Genomic DNA, 19,432 nt, shown 5'->3' with positions numbered 1-19,432 from the left:
CAATGCTGCTCTCTGCTGGTATCCTTCAGAACTGCAACTCACCTTCTATCTAGTCTGTTGTGGTTGTCAATACTGCAGTAAGAAAGCTAAATTAGATATTGATGTTGTTATATTTGAGCTCTTCTTCAGATGTCTTTCACCTGCATAGATGTCATACACCAAAAAGTATATATTATCATATATTGTTTTATGTTCTCTTGACTTTATTTCTTGTTCTTTGAGTGTACTTTATTGGTTTCCTTTCATGTTGGTCCTATATACATATATTTATCCAGAAGAATTAAAAGAATGTACATATTATGAACAATCCTTTTCCCCTACCACACAAAGGCTTAGGTATTAAGTGATGAAAGAATTAAGGTCTAATAATCGCCAAAGGATTTATTTTGTTTAATTTTTATATTACTGCATTGCATTGATTACTGCGATGCACTCTATGCTGGCTGTAAACAGCAAATCATCAAGAAACTTCTAACAGCCCAGAACACTGCAGCCAGACTCATATTTGGAAAAACAAAATACGAAAGTGCCAAACCCCTAAGAGAAAAACTACACTGGCTCCCACTTAAAGAACGTATTACGTTCAAGGTCTGCACTCTGGTTCATAAAATCATTCACGGAGACGCCCCGGCCTACATGTCAGACCTTGTTGACTTACCACCCAGGAATGCCAAAAAATCAGCCCACACATTCCTTAATCTTCACTTCCCCAACTGCAGAAGACTAAAATACAGACTAAAACACACGTCCAGCTTTTCCTACATGAGCACGCAATTATGCAATGCATTGCCACTTAACTTAAAATCTATTTTTTTTGTCATATTTGTACCCTGCACTTTCCCACTCATGGCAGGCTCAATGCGGCTTACATGGGGCAATGGAGGGTTAAGTGACTTGCCCAGAGTCACAAGGAGCTGCCTGTGCCTGAAGTGGGAATCTAACAGTTCCTCAGGACCAAAGTCCACCACCCTAACCACTAGGCCACTCCTCCACTGTTGCTACTATTGGAGATTCTACATGGAATGTTGCTATTCCACTAGCAACATTCCATGTAGAAGTCGGCCCTTGCAGATCACCAATGTGGCCGCGCAGGCTTCTGCTTCTGTGAGTCTGACGTCCTGCACATACGTGCAGGACATCAGACTCACAGAAACAGAAGCCTGCGCAGCCTTCTACATGGAATGTTGCTAGTGGAATAGCAACATTCCATGTAGAATCTCCAATAGTAGCAACATTCCATGTAGAATCTCCAATAGTATCTATTTTATTTTTGTTACATTTGTACCCTGCGCTTTCCCACTCATGGCAGGCTCAATGCGGCTTACATGGGGCAATGGAGGGTTAAGTGACTTGCCCAGAGTCACAAGGAGCTGCCTGTGCCTGAATTGGGAATCCAACTCAGTTCCTCAGGACCAAAGTCCACCACCCTAACCACTAGGCCACTCCTCCACTCCACAAACGAATTAACTTTCGTAAATCTCTGAAGACCTATCTCTTCGACAAGGCGTACCACAATGATCAGTAACTGAAAGCGTGACACATTACCACTCTACCTTATTTCCGAATGTTTTCTTACTATATCTGTTTGCTTAATTCAATTATATCATCCGTGTTCTCTAACACCAATTGTATCTTCTGCTCTGGAATGGCGAAAGCCATGACGGAACATTGTAAGCCACATTGAGCCTGCAAATAGGTGGGAAAATGTGGGATACAAATGCAACAAATAAATATTTTATTTAGCTGCTCTTTATCTTATATTTGTTTTATATAACTATGTATGTAAACTGAATGTAATCCACCTAGAACATTTGTGGTAGTGCAGAATGTAACATTTTAAAATAAATATAATACCTATTCAGAAGGAATGGATCCTAAGCCGAGATTGGGTGGCAGAGCCGGAGGCCGGGATAGTGCTGGACAGACTTATACGGTCTGTGCCAGAACCGGTGGTGGGAGGAGGGGCTGGTGGTTGGGAGGCGGGGATAGTGCTGGACAGACTTATACGGTCTGTGCCAGAACCGGTGGTGGGAGGAGGGGCTGGTGGTTGGGAGGCGGGGATAGTGCTGGGCAGACTTATACGGTCTGTGCCAGAGCCAGTGGTGGGAGGCGGGGCTGGTGGTTGGGAGGCGGGGATAGTGCTGGACAGACTTATACGGTCTGTGCCAGAGCCGGTGGTTGGGAGGCGGGGCTGGTGGTTGGGAGGCGGGGATAGTGCTGGGCAGACTTATACGGTCTGTGCCAGAGCCAGTGGTGGGAGGCGGGGCTGGTGGTTGGGAGGCGGGGATAGTGCTGGACAGACTTATACGGTCTGTGCCAGAGCCGGTGGTTGGGAGGCGGGGCTGGTGGTTGGGAGGCGGGGATAGTGCTGGACAGACTTATACGGTCTGTGCCAGAACCGGTGGTGGGAGGAGGGGCTGGTGGTTGGGAGGCGGGGATAGTGCTGGGCAGACTTATACGGTCTGTGCCAGAGCCAGTGGTGGGAGGCGGGGCTGGTGGTTGGGAGGCGGGGATAGTGCTGGACAGACTTATACGGTCTGTGCCAGAGCCGGTGGTGGGAGGCGGGGATAGTGCTGGGCAGACTTATACGGTCTGTGCCAGAGCCGGTGGTTGGGAGGTGGGGCTGGTGGTTGGGAGGCGGGGATAGTGCTGGACAGACTTATACGGTCTGTGCCAGAACCGGTGGTGGGAGGAGGGGCTGGTGGTTGGGAGGCGGGGATAGTGCTGGGCAGACTTATACGGTCTGTGCCAGAGCCAGTGGTGGGAGGCGGGGCTGGTGGTTGGGAGGCGGGGATAGTGCTGGACAGACTTATACGGTCTGTGCCAGAGCCGGTGGTTGGGAGGCGGGGCTGGTGGTTGGGAGGCGGGGATAGTGCTGGACAGACTTATACGGTCTGTGCCAGAACCGGTGGTGGGAGGAGGGGCTGGTGGTTGGGAGGCGGGGATAGTGCTGGGCAGACTTATACGGTCTGTGCCAGAGCCAGTGGTGGGAGGCGGGGCTGGTGGTTGGGAGGCGGGGATAGTGCTGGACAGACTTATACGGTCTGTGCCAGAGCCGGTGGTGGGAGGCGGGGATAGTGCTGGGCAGACTTATACGGTCTGTGCCAGAGCCGGTGGTTGGGAGGTGGGGCTGGTGGTTGGGAGGCGGGGATAGTGCTGGACAGACTTATACGGTCTGTGCCAGAGCCGGTGGTGGGAGGCGGGGATAGTGCTGGGCAGACTTATACGGTCTGTGCCAGAACCGGTGGTGGGAGGCGGGGATAGTGCTGGGCAGACTTATACGGTCTGTGCCAGAACCGGTGGTGGGAGGAGGGGCTGGTGGTTGGGAGGCGGGGATAGTGCTGGACAGACTTATACGGTCTGTGCCAGAACCGGTGGTGGGAGGAGGGGCTGGTGGTTGGGAGGCGGGGATAGTGCTGGACAGACTTGTACGGTCTGTGCCAGAGCCGGTGGTTGGGAGGAGGGGCTGGTGGTTGGGAGGCGGGGACAGGGCCGTGCCAAGGGTCTGTGGTGCCCCCCTGCAGAGGATCAGTTGGTGCCCCCCCCCCCCGTAGATGAACAGTTGCGCGCACGTGCCCCCTCCCCCCCGTGAAGGTGATCGCTGCCCTCCCATCCATGCTCCTCTCTCCCCTGCCCTCCCGCTCCCATGTCCCAACTGCCCGCCCTCTTCCCCCCCCCCAAGATCCCTTTTAAATTTACCTCCGTCTGGCAGCGAAGGCGCAGCGTCAGTGAAGGAGGCATCATTTCCTTGACGTCAGAAGAAGGCTGAACACTGAGCGAAGGGAAGACTAGTAGAGACGTTGGGAGCGCTGCCTCCTTCACTGACGCTGCGCCTTCGCTGCCGGACGGAGGTAAATTTAAAAGGGATCTTGTTGGGGGGGAGAAGAGGGCGGGCAGTTGGGACAAGGGAGAGGGCGAGATAAGCATGGCGGGGCGCCCCCCAGAGGACGGTGCCCTCCTGCCGTGCTTACCTCGCTTACTGTGTTGGCACGGCCCTGGGCAGGGATAGTGCTGGGCAGACTTATACGGTCTGTGCCCTGAAGAGCACAGGTACAAATCAAAGTAGGGTATACACAAAAAGTAGTACGTATGAGTTTGTCTTGTTGTGCAGACTGGATGGACCATGCAGGTCTTTTTCTGCCGTCATTTACTATGTTACTATGTGTTCACTCAGCTGTCTGTGCTGTATTCATGTTTTTATGTCAGTGTAGCTCAACTTCTATGGTAGTGAAATCTATACCATACATCAAAGAGTAAGGTGTTTCTCTTACAGAATCCCTACAGAATCCCCACTGCAAATACAGTACAGTCCCGATTATCCGACCTTCGTTAATCCAACTATCCAGCATATCTGACAGACCCCCCTCCCCCTGATGACATCATCGCTTTGCCGTTAAGAATTGCGCAGGTTCTCTTTCTGTTTTCCGGCTTCACAGGCTGCTGGTTAGCGTTAAAACAATGCTGTATTTTATGTTTCAATCATTTTTATTAAGTTGACATAATCAGCTGTAACATTTCACATTACACAAGTAAGTTCCATAACAGCAGTTGGCATATCTTCACATTTTGTATTTTTATTAATATTAGTAGTTTCCCCCCCTAAACTACTCCCCCTCCCCTCCCTGTTCCCTACCCCCCTTCCCTCCCCAAAGCCTCCCCCCCCCCTTTTTCCCTTATATATCCAATAACAAGCAGAGGTTACAGGAGCAGCAGCAACGGGGATTATAGGTTCAATATCTGGCTCCGGGCCATTGGGGTCAAGGTTTCCCAAAAGGGTGCCCATCTGCATTCGAATTGTTGCTTTCTTATCCGTGGCTGGTTCCGCATTGCCAGATGTTCTGTACGTAAAAGTATAATCATTTGAGTTCGCCAATATTGCAATGATGGTGGTTTTGTTCCCCAGCCACTCCTGCAGGATTGCTTTTTTGGCTACTACTGTATCTCTTTTTACGAAGTCTGTGTATCCTTTTGGCGTTGGCTTGCTTAGCCTTGGGTGTCCAAAAAGCAACTTCGGATCGTATGTCCATCTTCGAGACCAGAGTTCTGTTACTTGTCGTAGTATACTTTTACAATACTGTATTTTAAATACAGATACCCTATGCCTGTTTGGTATGCATAAAGTATATTTTCTGTGCATTTTTAAAGGGGTTACCACTGTTTTCAATTTGTGACATTTATATCCCACATTATCCCAAACAAGTTTGAGTTCAATGTGGCCTACAATAAACAGTATAGGATACATAACAAAGAATAATGCTTGAGAAAGTAATTTTTGTAAGAACCCAGTTATACAATACATTGTCATAGATATACCGGGATAACTATGGATATTCAACATTTGGAAAATCTATTATGAAAGAAAAATTGTACATGAAGCAAAGAGAAGGTTAATGGTAAATACAGTAATAACCAATTCAGGTAATAATTAGTTTGAGATATGGTTGTTCTTTGTGAGGGTTTGTTTGAATAGGAACGATTTGAGGATTTTGCATTATCTAGTATTTAATTAGTAATTATCCAACTTTTCACTTATCCGACAATGGCTCTGTCTCATTTACGCTGGATAATCGAGACTGTATTGTATGTGAAACCTTCTCATCCGACATTCAAAGTGATTTAAGTGGACAGGAGAGGCCCCTGCCTGCCCAAATCGCTTGGCGCCACCCACCCACCGACTTTCAGCTGCACTTAACTGGGCAGTGCCGCTGCGGCCATTTCCAAAGTGGGCAGGTCAGGGGAGGTACAGGCGACAGCATTGGGGAGGAGCACAGGTGTAGCTAGGTGGGATGCCAGGGAGCGGCCGCTCCCTCAAACGGACTTCCAACAGCGCCGGTGACTATTTTTGATGCGATCTGTCACATTTAAATTAAGCGCCAGCGCTGTTGGCAGTCCGCTTTCGCTCCCCCCGCACCCTCAACCTGGCTGCACTTCTGGGTAGGTAAAAAAAAAGCTCAAAAGCTGTCCTAATTTAGCTGGTTAGCTATGCGAGTGCTGGCACTGAATATAGCCTGGCACCTGTGTAACCCTCAACATGATGCTTTAGTCCCTCTGACCCCCTCACCCCAACCCTTCAGTCATGATAGCCCCCCCCCCCTGGACCTCCTTCAGATCCCTGGTGTGCAGTGGGGGTGATGAGGCAGGAGTGAATCCCACTCTCCTGCCCCCTAGTGGCTGAATCATTAAAATGGGTTTGCGATGTCATGGACTGGGTGGGAAGGAGGGGGGCTATGTTGGCAGGAGTGGGAAGGGGATCATATTTAGCTTTGTGAAGATGCTAGTCAATACTCAATGCCAGGGACCCACATAAGCTCCTGCAGCCAGTGCCAGTGCAGTTAGGACAGGAAATTCAGTGCTCTTGCCCAGACATGGGCCTGGTACTGAATATCTGGGGCTCAAGTAGCCAGCATTGGTCAGTGTTTAAAAAAAACACAGACAGCTGCCAGCTGAATATCGGCTGGAATTAGCCCTTGTCTCTAGTATCATGTTGAATTATTGAACTATCTGAGGTCTTGTGTAAAGTGCAGGATAAAGGTAGCCTGATGTGTTGATTCCTGATGTGTCACAAAGATCCCTGGGACCGAGAAGAAAGACGTGTGACCTGGCTTTCTTTTGCAGAGCTACGTGATGGAGGAGAAGGATTACACAGAAGAACTGGTGGCCCCAGACCCTACATTGACAGGTGAGTCAGGAAGGGGGATTTACTCTACACTACTACTACTACTACTACTACTATTTAGCATTTCTATAGCGCTACAAGGCGTACGCAGCGCTGCACAAACATAGAATAAAGACCCTGCTCAAAGAGCTTACAATCTAATGGACAAAAAATAAAGTAAGCAAATCACTAGAGAATGACACGGGGACAAAATTTGTTCCTGTCCCCACAGGCCTTGTCCCCATCCCCGGCCACCCTGTCCCTGCCCCAACCCTGCGGGCCCTGTCTCCATCCTATCCCCACCCCACCCCATCCCTGCAGGCTCTGTCCTCATCTGCAGAAGCCTCGAACATTTATGATTTTATATTTAAATCTTTTTATTAAGGTATAAAAAGGAACAATATGCTGTGCAACTGTTGTGTATAAATCATAAATAGAAAACAGTAATAACAAGCAGCAACTATAATAACCCTCCTTCCCACCTCCACCCTTCCAAACCCAACAGTAGCTGACTTCTACTACCCCAAGTAACCCTAATCCACCCTGTTAAAATGTCTAGGGGTACAAAATACAATCTGCTCTAGTGGGGGAGAAATATGCCCTATGAAGTACTCTTATGATTTGTTAATCTGTGGATGAATAAATCATCAACAATCTCAGGATTCATTCCTTCCTGCAAAATGTAGCCAGTTGTGGTTAACATTTTGCCTGTTTTTTTCAGAAAATGAAAACTTCATTATCTGCATCACTCGAACATCAATAACTGTCCAATTCATTAACAGCTTTCAAAGTAGAGAATGACACGGGGACGAAGTCTGTCCCCGTCCCTGCCCCATCCCTGAGGGCTCTGTCCTCATCTCCGCCCCATCCCCGCAGGCTCTGTCTCCGTGTCATTCTCTAATCTGTACCTGAATGAATGCCTGGCTGGCTAAGGGTAGCTCGATACCAGCTTGAGTGACTGTACAGTGGGGTAGCGCTTCACTTTACCAGGGCCGGGGTTGTCCGTCTTGGCTTTCTTTGACTTTCTCACTTTGACTCCAGTTTTCTAGATTCATATCTGCTACCACGGTATTTTCTTACATGAAGTCTCGACGCTGCGTTTCACTGCATCTCAGCTGAAGAAGGACACTCTGAGAATGGCTGTAAATGATGAAGCTGTACTGTTCAGCATTATTAAGCACATAAGCACCGCCATACTGGGAAAAGACCAAGCCCATCATCCTGTCTCCGACAGCGGCCAATCCAGGCTTCAAGAACCCGGCAACCCCCCCCCCCCCCAAAAAAAAAAAAAAAAAACATTTTAATAATGTTCAATGCACTTTTCCTTCAGGAATCTGTCCAAACCCCCTTAAACTCCGTAAGGCCAGCTGCTGTCACTACATTCTCCGGTAACGAGTTCCAGAGTCCAACTACACGCTGAGTAAAGAAAAACTTTCTCTTATTTGTTTTAAATCTACCATATTCTAGCTTCATCTTGTGTCCCCTGGTTCTGTTATTTTTAGAAAGTGTAAACAAAGCCTTAATTTCTTTCCTTTGCTTGACTGGGATCTTTACAGTGCGTCAAGGCCTGATTTATTAAAAGACTTGCTCCACAGGCAGCGAATGGAAGAAAACCATAATGGTCAACACGATGAGGGTTTAATATACAGATATATTCATCTATAAACCACTTGTACGCACAGAAATTAATCCAGACCATAGGTATTCCCAGTGTAGGTTGGGGAAGAATTATTAATGTAATTATGCAAGAAATATGTGCATGCCTAAGCCCTGGTGTCCGTATATGGTACATAAATTTCCTGGAGTAATTCAAAGTGGAAGTTCAAACTTGCTTTCATACACAGGTACACATAGGGCAAAGCACGCAATACACAATTCAAAAATGACCCATTGTGAGGTCAATTTCCAAACACATTTGTGTGAATAAATACTGATTTATCTGAATAACATGAGTTGTCTGAAAACTGTTCATAAGTACATAAGTACATAAGTAGTGCCATACTGGGAAAGACCAAAGGTCCATCTAGCCCAGCATCCTGTCACCGACAGTGGCCAATCCAGGTCAAGGGCACCTGGCACGCTCCCCAAACGTAAAAACATTCCAGACAAGTTATACCTAAAAATGAGGAATTTTTCCAGTCCATTTAATAGCGGTCTATGGACTTGTCCTTTAGGAATCTATCTAACCCCTTTTTAAACTCCGTCAAGCTAACCGCCCGTACCACGTTCTCCGGCAATGAATTCCAGAGTCTAATTACACGTTGGGTGAAGAAAAATTTTCTCCGATTCGTTTTAAATTTACCACACTGTAGCTTCAACTCATGCCCTCTAGTCCTAGTATTTTTGGATAGCGTGAACAGTCGCTTCACATCCACCCGATCCATTCCACTCATTATTTTATACACTTCTATCATATCTCCCCTCAGCCGTCTCTTCTCCAAGCTGAAAAGCCCTAGCCTTCTCAGCCTCTCTTCATAGGAAAGTCGTCCCATCCCCACTATCATTTTCGTCGCCCTTCGCTGTACCTTTTCCAATTCTACTATATCTTTTTTGAGATACGGAGACCAGTACTGAACACAATACTCCAGGTGCGGTCGCACCATGGAGCGATACAACGGCATTATAACATCCGCACACCTGGACTCCATACCCTTCTTAATAACACCCAACATTCTATTCGCTTTCCTAGCCGCAGCAGCACACTGAGCAGAAGGTTTCAGCGTATCATCGACGACGACACCCAGATCCCTTTCTTGATCCGTAACTCCTAACTGTTCGACTCAGAACAGTTAAAAATATGTAGATCTAATTTACTTGAGTTAAAAAGAGGTGCTCCTGGAGGTATATTTAAGTTGGGGGGGGGGGGGGGGGGGAAGAATTTGTGCACCTGGGATGTTCACAATTGCATGTTATTTCTCCTTAGCCATCTGCACAAACTGAGCAGGTTTAAGTTGTGCAGATAGTGTTCGAGTTTGCACGTTACTGTAACTGATTCTCAAGTGAACATCGCAAGTTCAGCTGCCAGATTTGCTATCCTATATAATAATTCTCACCTCCAACAGGATGTGCTTGGGACCGTGCCTGCCGGAAGTGGTCTGCTAGGCAGGCATGCTCTGACCTCAGTGACATCAGTGACAGACAATTTGGCAAAGCAAAACAATCTGAGTGCTGGCCATTAGGACACAGGGTTGATAGGAGAGTTTTAAAAGACTGAAGGAACCGAAAGTGTTAAATGGGGGGAGGGGGGAGTTCTGAACCACTGAAAGACATGAACATTTGGGAACAATCTGAATGCTGGCCATTAGGACACAGGGTTGATAGGAGAGTTTTAAAAGACTGAAGGAAACGAAAGTGTTAAACTGGAGAAGTTGGGGGGGGGGGGGGGGGGAGTTGTGAATGACTGAAAGACATGCAAATTTGGGACAGGAAAACAATCTCAATGCTGGCCATTAGCACACAGGGTACATAGCAGAGTTTTAAAAGACTGAAGGAACCGAAAGTGTTAAATGGGGGGAGGGGGGAGTTCTGAACGACTGAAAGACATGAACATTTGGGAAAGGAAAACAATCTGAATGCTGGCCATTAGGACACAGGGTTGATAGGAGAGTTTTAAAAGACTGAAGGAACCAAAAGTGTTCGGGGGGGGGGGGGGGGGGGGCAAGTTCTGAATGAATGAAAGAAATGAAAATTTACGAGAGGAACACAATCTGAATGCCGGGCATTTGGACACAGGGTAGATAGGACACTTTTTAAAAAAAATGAAGGACGTGAAAGTATTGCATCTTGGGGGAGGGGTGAGGAGGAAAGCGGTGGGGTATCCGGATACTGGGCGTTAGGGCCACGGGGGTACATAGACTTTTGAAAGCCTTAAGGAACCCAAAGTGTGGGAAGGAGGAGGAAAAGGAGGGGAGGGAACGGGGTGAGGGGCATTAGGAACAGGGGAGGGGGCCCTGTCACACACTCTCATTCTCACACACACACTGTCACACAGACAGTCTCACTCTGTCACACACCCGCACATTCACTCTAGCTCTCTCTCTCAAACATACACACTCCCAGGAAAACCTTGCTAGCGCCCGTTTCATTCGTTCTAGAAACGGGCCTTTTTTACTAGTTACACTATAACTCCAAATTGCAGCCTCTAGGTTGAGCTTTTTGTAGCTGTGGGATGGTGAGGCGAATGCATCTTTTCCTTACTGTGGCTGAACTTACTGCAGCTTTGGGTGCTGGTACAGGAAAGGCAAGAGTAAAACTGACCTCTATGCCCTGTGAGAATGGGAGGAGAAACATAATGGTGGTGGTGTGTGTGTGTGTGTGTGTGTGGGGGGGGGGGGGGGTATCTGTTGTTCCCAGTTGGATGGTGGATTCCTGACTACTGTTCTTTCTTTTCTCCCTGCTTAGAGCTGAAGGAGGAGAGGCGAGTGATTAAACGGGACCTGCAGTTGAATCCATGGGTAGTGAACTCTGGCCAGCCACACAAGGCAGCGCTACCCAGTAACTTAGACGAGAGCGTCAGGTAATACTTTCAGAAGGGAATCCAGGTTGGGGAAATTGAACTTGTAACCACAGATCCTCCATGGGGGTTCTTTCTGGGGCAGTAGCTACTACACCTGTCCCATTTCAGAGTATCCACAAGGAGGGCAAATGTGGGGTGTAGTTATCAATGGGAGCTACTGTTAAGATGTGTTATTTTGGCACAGGTTCCATTTTAAGCAATGAGACCTAGTTACTGAAAAATTGGGGGGAAAAGTAAAACAACGCGTCTTAATGGTAGTCCACGTTGATAACTTTCCCTCTTAATTAAAGAAAAAAGAAATGCCTCTAAAAATCAAAATCACTGTATTATGTAATACTAGTAAAAAAGGCCCATTTCTGACACAAATGAAACGGGCGCTAGCAAGGTTTTCCTCGGAGTGTGTATGTTTGAGAGAATGTATGTGAGAGTGACTGTGTGTGAGAAAGAGAGTGAATGTGTGTGTGTGTGTGAGAGAGAGAGAGAGAGTGAGTCTGGGTGCGAGTGTGTGTGTGAGAATGAGAGTGTGTGCAAGTGCGTATGTGAGAGACAGTGTGAGAGAGAGAGTGTGTGTTTCACACAGTGTGCGAGAGAGAGAGAGAGTGTGTGTGAGGCACAGACTGTCTGTGAGACTGAGTGTATGAGACCAAGAGAGTGTGTGAGTGACTGTGTGACACATAGAGAGTGAATGTGATACATTGTGAGACATAGTGTGAGAGACAGTGTGTGAGAGTGAGAGAGAGAAAGACATTGACTGTGAGAGAGAGAGAGTGTGTGTGTGTGACAGAGATGCCCCCCCCCCCTCTCTCTATTGTCAGGCCCCCTTCCCTCCTTCTCTCTGGTGTCTGAGTGTTACTGTGCAGGACACTGAGCTCTGGCTGTGCTTCAAAGAACTGACCAATCCTATTTAATAGAATGCACTTCCAACATTCTGAAGCCGAGAAACCTCGTGTGGTTGGTCACTTCTGCTTGTGACGAACCCAGAAGTACGTGATGTCAATTCAGGAGATGGATACAGAGAGCAGGAATGCCTCAGCCATGCAGTCAGCTTCAGAATGTTGGAGGTGCCTTTTATTATATAGGAAGTGAGCCTGGTATAGGACAGTCAATCCATTGTGACATCACTGATGAGGTTGGTTCATAGGCATTGGTGGAATGAGGCATTATGACATCACAATATCAATTCTGGTTACACAGACTCAAACTCTTCACACTAAAGTTATCAATGTGGGCTACTGTTAAGACATATTATTTTACCACTATTTTAGCACAGGTTCCATTTGATGCAATGAGACATGGAGGGGCATAATTGAACGTCGCCGGCGAAATAGGTCGCTGGCGATCTATTTTGGCAGTGGCGCAACAGCTGGCTGGAACCGTATTTTCGAAAAAGATGGCCGGCCATCTTTTTTTCGATAATACGGTTTAGCCCGGCCAAATGCCAGAGTTCGCCGGGTTTGAGATGGCCAGTTTTGTTTTTCAGCGATAATGGAAAAAAATGCCGGCCATCTCAAACCCGGCGAAATCCAAGGTCATGGGAGGAGCCAGCATTTGTAGTGCACTGGTCCCTGTGACATGCCAGGACAGCAACTGGGCACCCTAGGGGGCACTTCTAAACATGTTTAAAAAATACACAAATAGCTCCCAGATGCATAGCTCCCTTACCTTTTGTGCTGAGCCCCCCAAATGCCCCCCAAACCCACTCCCCACAACTCTATACCATTACCACCATAGCCCTTATGGGTGAAGGGGGGCACCTACATGTGGGTACAGTGGGTTTTGGAGGGGGGGGGTTGGAGGGCTCAACACTTAACACCACAAGTGTAACAGGTAGGGGGGGGACTTCTGCATTTGCTGTGCAGCATTGATTGCAAGGAGCAGGAGAAAACAGCTGCACTGGCTGCAAGGAGGAATTAGCAGTGGCAGTATTTGGCCCCTGAGTCTCAAACCAAAATACAGTCTAGACAGGCATTGTTAACTGGCCCTGCTGAAAAACAAAGGGGCGGTAGGGGAGGTCCGCCCCGGGTGCATGCCGCTGGAGGGGTGCAGAGAGCAGCTGCGCGCCTGTCGGCTCCACTAGTTCCCTGCTCCCTCTGCCCCAGATTACTTCCTGTTCTGGGGCAGAGGGAGCAGGGAGCCAGCAGATCTGAGAGCCACGCGGCTGCTCCCAGCAGCCAAGAATGCACCGGGGAGGGGGGGGGGTCATTGCGCCGGGAGGGGGGGGTGGGTGCGCATCGGCCCCGGGTGGCAGCCGACCTAGGATCATCACTGAGAGTACCTTAATGGTTAATGGAGCTGACTGAGATCCTGGGGACCTGGGTTCAATTCCCACTCTAGTTCCTTGGGACTCTGTGCAAGTCACTGAACCCTCCGCTGCCCCAGGTACAAAAACGTAGATTGTGAGCCCTCTAGGGACAGAGAAAGCACCTGCAAATAATGTGTACAGCGCTGCGTACCTCTAGCAGCACGAGTGGCCTAGTGGTTAGGGTGGTGGACTTTGGTCCTGGGGAACTGAGGAACTGAGTTTGATTCCCACTTCAGGCACAGGCAGCTCCTTGTGACTCTGGGCAAGTCACTTAACCCTCTATTGCCCCATGTAAGCCACATTGAGCCTGCCATGAGTGGGAAAGCGCAGGGTACAAATGTAACAAAAAAAATGATTAGAAATAGCATCATTTTGTGCAGCTGAAGGAGGAAGCACATGAGACAATGTTGGGGAGCCTAAGAAAGCAAGAGCGAGTGGCTGGGCCAGAAAAAGCAAAGTGGGGGGTCATGTTGGGAGTCTGGTGCAAGAGGGAAAATGGGAATGTGTGTGTATGCTTGTGCCTATTGGCAGAAAATCAAGCCAAAGAAGGAAGAAATGCAGTGGTGGAGGCTGAGGAGAAGAAAGGGCAGGGCGGACTTATGATAGAGTAATTCCACACAACTTTGAAATATAGAAACAGAGAAAATGAAGGCATGTAAAGACCAAATAGCTTATCTAGTCTGCCCATCCATGCAAGCTATTCTTTCTTCCACTCCCTAGAGATCCTACGTACCTGTCCCAAGCTCTCTTGAATTCAGATACTGTTTTCATCTCCACCTGGAGACCTTTCCATGAATTCACCAAGCTTGAGTTATTTCCAAGTCTGTCCCCTTTCAAACCTTCATCTTATCCTCTCGTTACCTCTCGTCTTGACTATTGCAACCTTCTCCTCGCTGGCCTCCCGCTTAGCCACCTATCCCCCCTTCAATCTGTCCAAAATTCCACCGCACGTCTTATCTACTGCGTGAACCGATACTCTCATATCACTCCTCTCCTCAAGTCGCTTCACTGGCTCCCAATCCGCTACCGTATACAGTTCAAGCTTCTCCTATTGACCGTCAAGTGCACTCAATCTGCAGCCCCCCATTACCTCTCTACCCTCCTCTCCCCGTATGTTCCCACCCGTAACCTCCGCTCTCAGAACAAATCACTCCTATCTGTACCCTTCTCTACCACCGCTAACTCCAGACTCCGCCCCTTCTGCCTCGCATCACCTTATGCCTGGAACAGACTTCCCGAGCCCATACGCCATGCGCCCTCCCTGCCCATTTTCAAGTCCTTACTCAAAGCCCATCTCTTCTCCCTTGCTTTTGGCGCCTAACCACCTTCCCCATTCATGATACCTACACTGACTACATAGTTTGTAACCTTTAGATTGTAAGCTCTCTTGAGCAGGGACTGTCCAGCCCCATGTTTAAACTTGTACAGCGCTGCGTAACCCTGGCAGCGCTATAGAAATGCTAAGTAGTAGTAGTAGTAATCCCCCCCTCATTCCAGAGCTTCCTCTCGATTGAAAGAGAGACTCTCCTCCTGTACATTTATGCAAGCAAGATATTTAAATATTTCTGTCCTATTTCCCCTTTCCTGCCTTTTTCCCACAGTAGAATACTGCAGACAGCACACAGGGAGCACAAAAAGAGCAGATCACACGTCAACTCGTAGTAAGATGTTTATTAAGCAAAGGAGATCTCGTACAGTAAAAATGCCTGACGTGGACCACATTTTACCTTAGCAAAGGGCTGCGTCAGGGGCAAATGAGATATAAAGATAGTATCTTAAATAATGTTCATAAAAGACAATCATAAATATATTCAAAGTGATTCAGCCGGCTGCTGACCGGTTATTTATTGGGATTTATTAACCACCTTTATTGAGAGATTCACTCAAGGCGATGTACAGCAGGTACAGTTTAACATAAAACAATTTTTTTAACAGCATAACAATAGTAAAATAACCAAATGTAAACATAAATGCAATAAATGAGGTAAACCTGAAAACAGTAAATTGAAACTTAATAATAGAACTACCGTGAAACAGTATCAAAGATATAATATTTGGAAAATCAAGGTTTGAAGCAGTTAAACCCCTTAGAGAGAAACTTCACTGGCTCCCGATAAAAGAGCGTATCGAATTCAAAATCTGTGCTCTAATCCACAAGATCGTATACGGGCAGTGGCGTAGCAGGGGGGGGGGCTGCCACCCGGGGCGGGGCGATTTGCCGTTGCACCCCCCCCCCCGGTGCAGCACGATGACCCCCCCCTCATGCCTGCACATAAAAGAAATGTGGACCGTCTCATCGGACCTTCTCTCGCTCTGTCTGTCCCCCCCTTGCGGAAATAGGAAGTTGTGTCAGCGGAGGGCGGGACAGATAGAGCGAGGGAAGGCCCGATGAGACGATCCACATTTCTTTTACGTGCAGGCGCGAGGCGCTGCGCCTCGCCTCGGATTCCGATAATTTTTTTAAGGTAGGGAGCTGGTTGGACGGAGGACGGTAGGCACTGGGTCGGGGGGGGGGTGTCATCGTGCTGCACCCGGGGGGGGGGGGGGGAAGCTGGCAGGGAGCACCCCCCCCCTGAGCTGACACCCAGGGCGGACCGCCCCTCCCGCCCCCCCTTGCTATGCCACTGTATACGGGGGAAGCTCCAGCTTATATGCTCAGCCTGATTGACCTCCCTTCCAGGAATTCCATAAAGCCTTCTCCAACCTCTCTCACTCTCCACTACCTGAACTGCAGGAATCTGAGATACAAATTGCTCTTCACCTCCTCCTTCTGCTTTGTGAGTCCTCGTTACTGGAATGCTCTACCATCTACTTTAAAGGAGACCACCGACCACAATCTGTTCAAGAAGTCCCTTAAGACTTATCTATGTGGTCGAGCCTACTCTTCTGTTATTGAACTTCCGACCGGCCCTCGTTTGTATCTCCTGTTGTTTGCTCCCCTCCCAGGATGTTCCTTATTCTCTGCCCCGACCTTGAATTTGTATGATGTTCTTTTCATAAATGTTGTTGGCCACATAGCGTCCACCATGGTGGGAATCTGTGGGATATAAATGTTCTAAATAAAAAATAAATAAAAATACACATTTAACAGCACTAGAATTCAAATACCAGAGATATAATACAGTGTTAGTCTACTACTAATGCTACAGCTAATAACATTAAAATATTCAACTAGCATAGATATAACACTAAGGATTTTCTGTTGCAAAACAGCGAAGATGACACAAGGATAAGTGGACAACATTCTAATCAGTGAAAACATTTTATTGTAGATTATTCTGAACTCGACACAGCTGTGTTTCGGGACTGCATCAGGAGTCTATTAAAATAAACATATAAACAACCTGGTTCAATCATTGGTACTCAGTCATTTAGACTACTGTAACGCACTCTATGCTGGCTGCAAAGAGCAAATAATCAAGAAACTTCAGACAGCTCAGAACACAGCAGCTAGACTCATATTCAGTAAAACAAAATATGAAAGTGCTAAACCCCTACGAGAAAAGCTACACTGGCTCCCTCTTAAAGAACGCATCATGTTCAAAATATGTACCCTAGTTCACAAATCATTCACGGAGATGCCCCAGCCTACATGTCAGACCTGATAGACCTACCACCCAGGAATGCTAAAAAATCATCCCGCACATTCCTCAATCTTCATTTCCCCAACTGCAAAGGTCTAAAATACAAACGAATGCATGCGTCAACCTTCTCCTACTTGAGCACACAATTCTGGAACGCGCTACTGCGCAACTTAAAAACGATCCACGAACTAACTAACTTCCGCAAACTACTGAAGACACATCTCTTTAACAAGGCATACCACAAAGAGTAACAAATGTGAACCCCTCCACAGAAATGTCTCATAACATTTGCTTGCTATACTAATATCATGCTTTTTCACTATCATGTTACCCAAAATCCTCTGTAATACTAAATGTTTATTTCTTATACTTCTCCACCATTCATGATGTATCGTAAGCCACATTGAGCCTGCAAAGAGGTGGGAAAATGTGGGATACAAGTGCAAGAGTACAACTCAAAATGTAAATAATATAAAAGATAGTTAACATATATAAAAGAAGAATTAAAAAATATATTTTAAAAGCATTAAAATTACTAACTTTGACACAATTTCTAAATTTTACATGATAATAATGAAAAAAGTAATACATATATAGAAAACGTGTATATAAAAGAGAACATGTAAATACCTCATATATTTCAAATAAGGTCAACCACTTGTTGGATCTATTGAGAACATTGAAATTACATAAGTTAACTATTCCATCATTCATAAAATAACATACATATATAAGGTCTAATAAAACAATGTGACATATCTAAACAATGCATAAGAGAAATCCAATATGCCAATTTACCAGAGCTAAACATTGTGACATAGCTGGACATGCATAAAAGAGATTTATTTAACATAGGTTCAAAATCATTTAAAATCTACGTTGAGTAACAAAGTTTTTATGGTCCATAGATAAAACAGGTCAAACAATGTTCAATATTCTACTTTAAAAATTATAAACTTGTAATGCATCTAAATAGATTCTGACCTCAAATAGCAAAATTGTGATATGTCTTTTCTCCTATCTCTAAAGAATTTCTACAATTCAACTTACCATGTAGCCGAGGGGCCAAGTGCAGATATATAAATGGGGACAAGATGGTTCTTTGTTGAGGTTAACCGCTAATATTCAGGGGCACTTAACCGGCTAAGTGTCGCTGAATATTGTGGTTAGCGCAGAACACAAAGTTGCCTATGTTGGGGGCGGAGTCAGCAATTGGCCACTTAAGTGCCGATATTCAGCCCTTAAGTGGCCAGGTTTACCACATAAAAGTCTGTCCTATTTTTAACCCCTGGCCCTTTAAGTGATTGATGAATATTGACTTAAGCAGCTATGTGTTCGCCGGCTTACAGATTACCGGATATTCAAACCCGAAGCCTGCAGAGGTTCCAGCTTTGAATATCCTGGGAATAATGCCCTCAGCAGTGAGTAAAGCGCTCACTGCCGATGGCTAAATATTGACCCCAAAATGTTTAAATTCTATATGAAAAGACACGTGGTCACAGAAAATTCCTCAATCACAAGGAAACATCAAAGGGCTTCACAAAAGCTAAAATAAGTTAGTATCTTTATAGCTACTGTTGCCCCTTTCTAGGGCGAAACGTGGTCCATGCCAGGCATTTTTACTGTATGAAATCTCTTGTGCTGAATAAACATCTTACTACGACTTGGCGTGTTTTCTGTTCTTTTCGGCTCCCTTTCCTCCACAGTACCATATTGAAATCTTGAAGCCTGTTCCCAAATGTTTTATGACAAAGACCACTGACCATTTTATATCACTTCTTAGTGATTATATGGTGTTATGTGGACAGAATTCTGAAAAATTGTTGGCGGAATTTTTAAATTTTTTTGTACGGAACTCCCCCAGGATTAAATTGCCCGCCCTCCATATGGATCAAAGTAACTTGGTATCAGATGGCATATAAAGGGAAGGGAACTGGGACTTGATATACTGCCTTTCTGAGGTTTTTGCAAGTACATTCAAAGCAGTTTACATATATTCAGGTACTTATTTTGTACCAGGGGCAATGGAGGGTTAAGTGACTTGCCCAGAGTCACAAAGAGCTGCAGTGGGAATTGAACCCAGTTTCCCAGGATCAAAGTCCACTGCACTAACCACTAGGCTACTCCTCCACTCATTCCACCAATAAGAGCCAGCCTCATCAGTGATGTCACAATGGCTTGATTGCCCAATACAGTTCCCCAGGATCAAAGTCCACTGAACTAACCACTAGGCTACTCCTCCACTCATTCCACCAATAAGAGCCAACCTCATCAGTGATGTCACAATGGCTTAAGTACATAAGTACATAAGTACATAAGTAGTGCCATACTGGGAAAGACCAAAGGTCCATCTAGCCCAGCATCCTGTCACCGAC

General features: G+C 46.6%; 1 protein-coding gene across 1 annotated transcript in view; it reads left to right on the top strand.

Annotated features, from left to right (window-relative positions):
* CCDC24 (coiled-coil domain containing 24) overlaps window positions 1–19,432 on the top strand; it is a 115,364-nt gene that overhangs the window by 86,820 nt on the left and 9,112 nt on the right. Inside the window, exons 7-8 of the mRNA XM_030205355.1 lie at window positions 6,616–6,679; window positions 11,057–11,171. Coding sequence (XP_030061215.1) covers window positions 6,616–6,679; window positions 11,057–11,171 — 179 coding nt within the window. The remainder of the gene's footprint in view (window positions 1–6,615; window positions 6,680–11,056; window positions 11,172–19,432) is intronic.

This window comes from Microcaecilia unicolor, chromosome 6, assembly GCF_901765095.1.
Source record: "Microcaecilia unicolor chromosome 6, aMicUni1.1, whole genome shotgun sequence".
Classification (NCBI taxonomy): Eukaryota; Metazoa; Chordata; class Amphibia; order Gymnophiona; family Siphonopidae; genus Microcaecilia; species Microcaecilia unicolor.
This window is presented reverse-complemented; position numbering and strand designations above follow the sequence as displayed.